The sequence below is a fragment of the Galeopterus variegatus genome, unplaced genomic scaffold, assembly GCF_000696425.1.
Source record: "Galeopterus variegatus unplaced genomic scaffold, G_variegatus-3.0.2 Scaffold1372, whole genome shotgun sequence".
Taxonomy (NCBI): Eukaryota; Metazoa; Chordata; class Mammalia; order Dermoptera; family Cynocephalidae; genus Galeopterus; species Galeopterus variegatus.
In genome coordinates, this window is record NW_007727483.1 from 271,314 (window position 1) to 277,204 (window position 5,891).

At 54.2% G+C, this 5,891-nt stretch overlaps 2 protein-coding genes across 2 annotated transcripts in view; one reads left to right on the top strand and one right to left on the bottom strand.

The window, feature by feature from the left end:
* NHSL2 (NHS-like 2) overlaps positions 1-5,891 on the top strand; it is a 257,924-nt gene that overhangs the window by 235,544 nt on the left and 16,489 nt on the right. The window lies entirely within an intron of this gene.
* Positions 1,195-5,802, bottom strand: RGAG4 (retrotransposon gag domain containing 4). Its single transcript, XM_008576602.1, has 2 exons — positions 2,466-5,802; positions 1,195-1,777 (listed from the first exon to the last, which is right to left on the bottom strand). The coding sequence occupies exon 1, from the start codon at positions 5,796-5,798 to the stop codon at positions 4,098-4,100; it is 1,701 nt and encodes a 566-aa protein (XP_008574824.1). The 5' UTR covers positions 5,799-5,802; the 3' UTR covers positions 1,195-1,777; positions 2,466-4,097.

Below are 5,891 nucleotides of genomic sequence, written 5' to 3' on the forward strand. Positions count from 1 at the left end.
GGGGGGGGGGGGGGGGGGGTCGTGGTTTCCTGGGAGACAGCATGGTGCATTAGACCTGAGAGAGTATAGGTCTGGGAGTCACAGAGACCTTGAGTCCCCCAAGAAACCCAGTATCTCTGAGATTTAGATCCCTCAGCTCCGAAAGGAGACACCATTACCTGCCTCACTGAATTGTGTGGCAATGAAATGAGATAATGTTGGCGAAAATGCCTGGCACATGGGCAAACATGGTGGTTTCCTCCCTCCCTTCCCTCTTTTCTCCCTGCCTCCCTCGGTCCCTTCCTCTTAAAGGGGCAAAGCAAATGTGCCTCTGAACCCAGGTGTTTTTTTCTTCACTGGAATCCTGTAAGCTGGGGGAGGTAAACAGGGCAAGGCAGAACCAGGAGACCAGCCTGGCCTGTAAGACAGCAGGGCCAGTGGAGTCGGGGCAGAGAGGGGCTAGGTGTTCCCAGAGCTGACTGATAGGTAACCATAGGGCTAAGAAGGAGCCACTGCCTAGCTGTCGACCTTGGGCCAGTGACTTCTCCCCTCCAAGCCTTAGTGTCCTCCTCTTTAAGATGTGGGTAAGAATGGTGCCTGCCCCCCAGGGTCGTAAGTAAGGTAACAGACATGAAGTGCCTGGCCAAGCCCTCCATGAGCCTTCCCACCCACTTCCCCAGGGGGGAAATGTCCCATTCATTGCTGGGAAACTTAGGACAGTCCCAGAATGGGATTCTGTTTCTTCCACCATCTGTGAGGAGCAGTGAGATGTTGCTGGGAGGGCCTCTGTCTGGACTGCTCTGGGGATTTGTTTCAAATTCTTCACCAGCTAGCTCATGGCGTCCCACAGCACCACCTAGTGCCAAGAAGTGGAAGGACCCTCGCTACCCATCCCGCCTGGCCTCCCTCCCTCCCTTCACTCAAAAGTCCTGTGTGTGTGTGTGATGGTAGGTGGGGCTAGGCCACCCATCCTCTATATCCCAGTAAAGAGAGAACTAATGCTATTCTTCAAGCCCATTGCTTCCACTTCCCTCCCAACAATTTCTGCCATCCACAAACATGCAGGACTCTTGAGCCTCGCTGGGCCTTGGTTTCCTCATCTGAGGATTTCAAGACTTCAGGCTAGGTAGGGTTGATTTAGGCAGGGTGCCTAGGAAGTACCTGATGCCTACTGCGAACCCATCTGTGCTTGCTCAGTAACACAGAGAGACACAATTTTTACACACCCTTGATACTTTTATTGAGGAGAGAAAGCTTTAGCATACAGAGCAATTTCTTACCTTCACAACACAGTAATACAGCAATAACACAGTCACAGTAACACACTGATTTCGAACGGGTTTCCTCCTTCCTGAGCTGCTGGGAATCCTTGGGCTGCCTTCCTACCCCTGCATGCATTTCCCACCCCCACCCCTCTTTCAACCCAAGAAAGCGCCCAAAGCCCATAGTTCCTCTTACAGCTCTTGTGGCTGTTACATCACAACGAATAGTGAAGATCTGGGAAAGAGGGTCAAAGGGAAGCCCAAGCCCCCCTCCCCCCAGAGGGCTGGAAACCAGCTCACTGCTCCTCTGCTCTTTCCCTGGCTGAGGCTACAAGGATGCAGGGTGAGAAGCACCAGGGGAACAGGAAGGGCCTGTGCTGAGCGGTCCCTGGAAGTGGGGTTGCAAGGCACCTGTCCTTTGCACTTCTTCACAGGGATGTGGGTAGCAGGGTCAGCATGTTGATCATCAGCAAACAGGGTCCACAGCCTCGAAGAATAGCAGTTCCCCTTCTAGAACTCTCTCCTGAGAAAATAAGCTGAAAAACAGACAAAATTTTCTTTATAAGGTTGTTTATTCCTGCCCTGGTGGGGATGCAGACAACCAGACAATTGAAATGTCCAACAAATGAGGAGAATGCTTAAATAAATTATTCAGTATGCATGACTGCATAGGTGGCAGCCATTTTAAATCCTGCTGATCAAGAGCTAGCAGGATGATCTGCTTTAAAAAGACACAGCAAGAACGCACTAGAAAGAAAGGTAGCAAAGTGTTAATAGTGCTTGCGTCTGTGTGGTGGGACTCTGAATGTTTGGGGGGAGTTGTCTTTATAGTTTTCTCTATTTTCCAAATTTTCTATGATTGTATATTACTTTTCTCTTTGGAAAGGGGGTACCTTTTTTTTTTTTCCCCCTTTTTGTCTTTTTTCGTGACCGGTAACGGGATCGCAACCCTTGGTGTTGCGCCCGTACCGCGACCGGCAACGGGATCGCAACCCTTGGTGTCGCGCCCGCACCGTGCTCAACCAGTGAGCGGACTGGTCTCGATATGGGATCCAAACCCTCGGCGGGAGCGCCACCGCGCTCCCAAGCGCCGCACTCTACCGAGTGCACCACCGGGCTGGCCCAACGGGGTACCTTTTTAAAGGTTAGCAACAGATTTTAGGAACCCAGCTCCACTGATCCCCAGGCTGAGAGACAAAAGTGATAAACAAAAGGGTATCTTACCTCCCACTGATGAAGAGAGACCTCACCAGAAACCAGTTGGAGGACTGGGTTTCTCTGTGACTCCTCTTCCTCCAGCTCCTTCCTCTTGCCTGCAGGGCCAGAATCCTAAGGCTGGGCTGAGGTTATCTGTCGGACTCCGATGAGGAACAGAGGCTTAGCTTACTATGTTTTCTTCCCTCTGGCACAGCTACTTTGGCTGCACTTGCTCAGCTGCCAGGCACTGTACAGAAAGTTCAGTGTCCGGGGCAGTTCAGGCCAGCTGTGGATTTGCCTGGCATTTCATGGCCGGGGCTGACATAGTAAACATGTATTTTTCCCAGCAGAAGCAATATTTTCTGGACCCAAGGCAAGTGCAGGTCTCTTTATAAGTGCACCTGGGTTTGTACCCAGAAGTCCCAGGAGTTCCTAGGAGGCAGTCACCGTCTTAGGCCTCACTGTCTAACCAAAGCCCAGCAGCAGCCCAGGGGCTGACCCCCATGTGAGAGACACAAAGAAGCGTCCTGGCTGTGAGGCTGCAGTCTCTGTACAGCCAGCCTTCCTCTCCTCTCCTCTCAGAACTAAGGAATCTTTGAAGTTGAAGAGAGTCAAAGAGTAGGCCGTGGGCCCTCTCTCCTTGCTGTCCCAGAATAAAAGGCCAGTTAGGCTTCCTCTGCAACCCCAAGGATAGAAAGTCTCCTGCCAAGACGTTTGGCTGGGGGCTGCAGTCCAAGGCCTGGCAGGGGGAGGAGATCACTATCCCTAAAGAAAGAGCCACTCCTTACAATGTAAAACTGAACTGTTGCTGTTGCTTTTTCCTCCCCCTCCTCCCTCACCTCCCAACTGCCTACCCTTAGGCAACATCAAGGAAAGAGGTAGAGCCTGCAATGTTGGGCTCTGTCCACTGGGGATGCCCAGGAGGGCAGAGTAGTAAGAGGAGAGGGCCCCAGATGTGGCAGGCCACCAGTCCAGGAGCCCTGATACAGGAGCCTGTGGGAAGGTAAACTCGAGTGCCAGAAGTGGGACCGGCTTGCAGTCAAGTTGTCCATCTGACATGTGGCTTTACACACTATTACTGGGCTAGATGCAGGGTCCTCTTCCAGTCCCTTCTCCTGGAGGTGTGGCATGAAACAAGTGTAGGCTTCTAAGTACATTTCTTGATAACATCATGCTTGCCGTTGGTTATGTCTAGTAACTGGCCTCAGTGGCTTTAGGAGTTCAGTGTAGCTTGTCTTTTCAGTCCTTGGGGAAGATCAATGAGGCACTGGGTGAAGTCCTGGTGAGTCAGTCAGAGGATAAAACCATAGAACACGGTGAATGAACATAGGAGAGGTGAGGGTTAGGAACAACTAGAGGGAAATACAAGAGGGTGACCAGTTCAGTTATGGCAACAGGCCCAGAAACTTGCTCTCCAGCTTGTAGCAGGACTGAGCAGAGTACATGCCAAAAGGACAGCTGTTGCTTATCCCTCCTTTCCCAGGTGGCCTTGGTTGGGCACATGTCACTCTCTGGTCACGGCTGCAAGATGGTCTGGAGTTCTGCAGGTCTGGAACTCCTTGAAGTCCTGGTCAGCAGATGGGGCAGGTGTGGCAGCAATAGCAGGGGCGGGGGGTGCAGTAGAAGGGTGTGTTTTGGGTGGCCATCTCACCTCAGCACTCACACGCGAATTCGGCCACGAGCAGCTCGGTGGCCCCCCTGTCTCGGAGTGAGGCGGAATAGCACCGGGGGGCGTCGTCGAGTTTGGCGCTGCCCCAAACGACCTGCGCGGCGAATCAGTGGTGGAGAGCTGTAGAATGGTGAATTGGTACCTGGAAGGCCCTCCAGAAGTGGGAGTCGATTCTGGTTCCTCCGTCTGCTGGGCTGTATTATGGGAGGGGGTGCACCCAGGAAGTTTTCAGCATGGTTGCCACTTGGGGAGCTATACATCTGGGTTGAAGCGTGGGCCACAGGCTCCTCCATCTCCATCAGCTCCTCTAGGTTATCTTCTTGGGTCTCATCCAGAGCCGCCTCCTCCACCTCAGCAGAGGTCTCCTCTGTCTCCTGCTCCTGCTCTGGCTCCTGCTGGGGTTCCTGGCCCCCATTCTCATCTTCATCTTCCTCCTCATCCTTATTCTCAACTTCATCCTCATTCCTCTTCCTCATCTCTTCCTCCTCTTTCTGTTTCATCACCTCCCCCTCCTCCTCCTTTCTTATTTCTTCCTCCTTCTTCCTCATCTCCTCCTCCTCCTTCTGGCTAACCTCCTGCCTAGGGGGTGGGCACCTCCGCTGGTCCTTTGGGTGAGGCCTGTGCTTTCGTGCCTCTCTGTCTTCATTGTCGCTGCGGTGCTCTTCATCTTCACTTTCATCTTCATTAGCATTCGGAGCAAAAGGGAGGAAGATACTGTGAACCCCAGGAAGCGGGACTGGCTTGGGGACACGCACTTTTCTTTCTATCTCCACACATTTGCGAATCAGCTCATCCAGGTCAGCCATTTCAGTTGACCCTAAGAGCTCCTTGCGGAAGAATTCCGACAGGCCTTTTAGGAACTGGTTTTGGAGGCGGGAGTCATCCCAAGACAAGAATTGGGCCAAAAACTGAAAAGCATCGGCATAGCTGCTGAGGGTACAGTGCCCCTGCTTGAGCCTGCGGATGGCCTTTTTAGCTATACGTGGGGGGATGGGGCCACAGAATTCCTTACGGATTTCATCCAGGAAGCGCGGGAAGTTGGCGTGCAGGGGGCTTTCTTCCTGGGTGACTGAGATGGCCCAGTCCTTGGCTTCGCCAGTGAAAAAGGAGATCAGAAAGGCCACTCGCTCAGCGCCGCCGGGGAAATGATCCTCGTGGTCGGCTATGAAGGTCTCTAGCTGCATGAGGAATTCAGCCAGGTAGACTGGGTCGCCTGAAAAGGGGTCTATCTCAGGCTTCTCTAGCGGCGGCAGAGGGGACTGCGGGGGCGGCTCCTTCGCCGCGGGCTGGGGCTGCGCCGGCGGGGGCGGGACCGGCAGCAGAGGAGGGTCGGTGGGCCCGTCGGGGGTGCTGCAATCCTGGATGACGCTAATTAGAAGATCATCCGAGGTGTACTCGGGCTCCGCGCGTGGGGGAGGCCAGCACAAGAAGGGCAGCTCTCCCTCGGGAACGGCGTCGATCTCACTGAGCGGGAACTCAAAGTTCTCCTCGGCAGGGACAGGGACGGGCACTATGGGCACCGGCCAGCGGACGTAGCTCGAGACATTGCCCCGCAAGGAATTCACCTCGGCCAGGGCTCTTCCGAGCTGAAGGCCCAAATTGGCATTCTCCCCGCGAAGGGCATTTAATTCTTCTCGCAGGGCTACGTTGGCCATGCGGAGGCTATTGAGATTTCCTGCCGCCTCGGACATCTCGACTAGCTCGGGGGCCCCGGGCCTCCGGGGGGGGGTCGGGGAGCTGGGGGCCGCGGAAGGAGCCGAAATGCGGCGGCCGGGCCACACCCA

What these genes read in the sequence shown, in the direction of transcription:
- RGAG4 (XM_008576602.1), bottom strand. Translation starts at nt 5,798, where the DNA reads ATGTCCGAGGCGGCAGGAAATCTCAATAGCCTCCGCATGGCCAACGTA.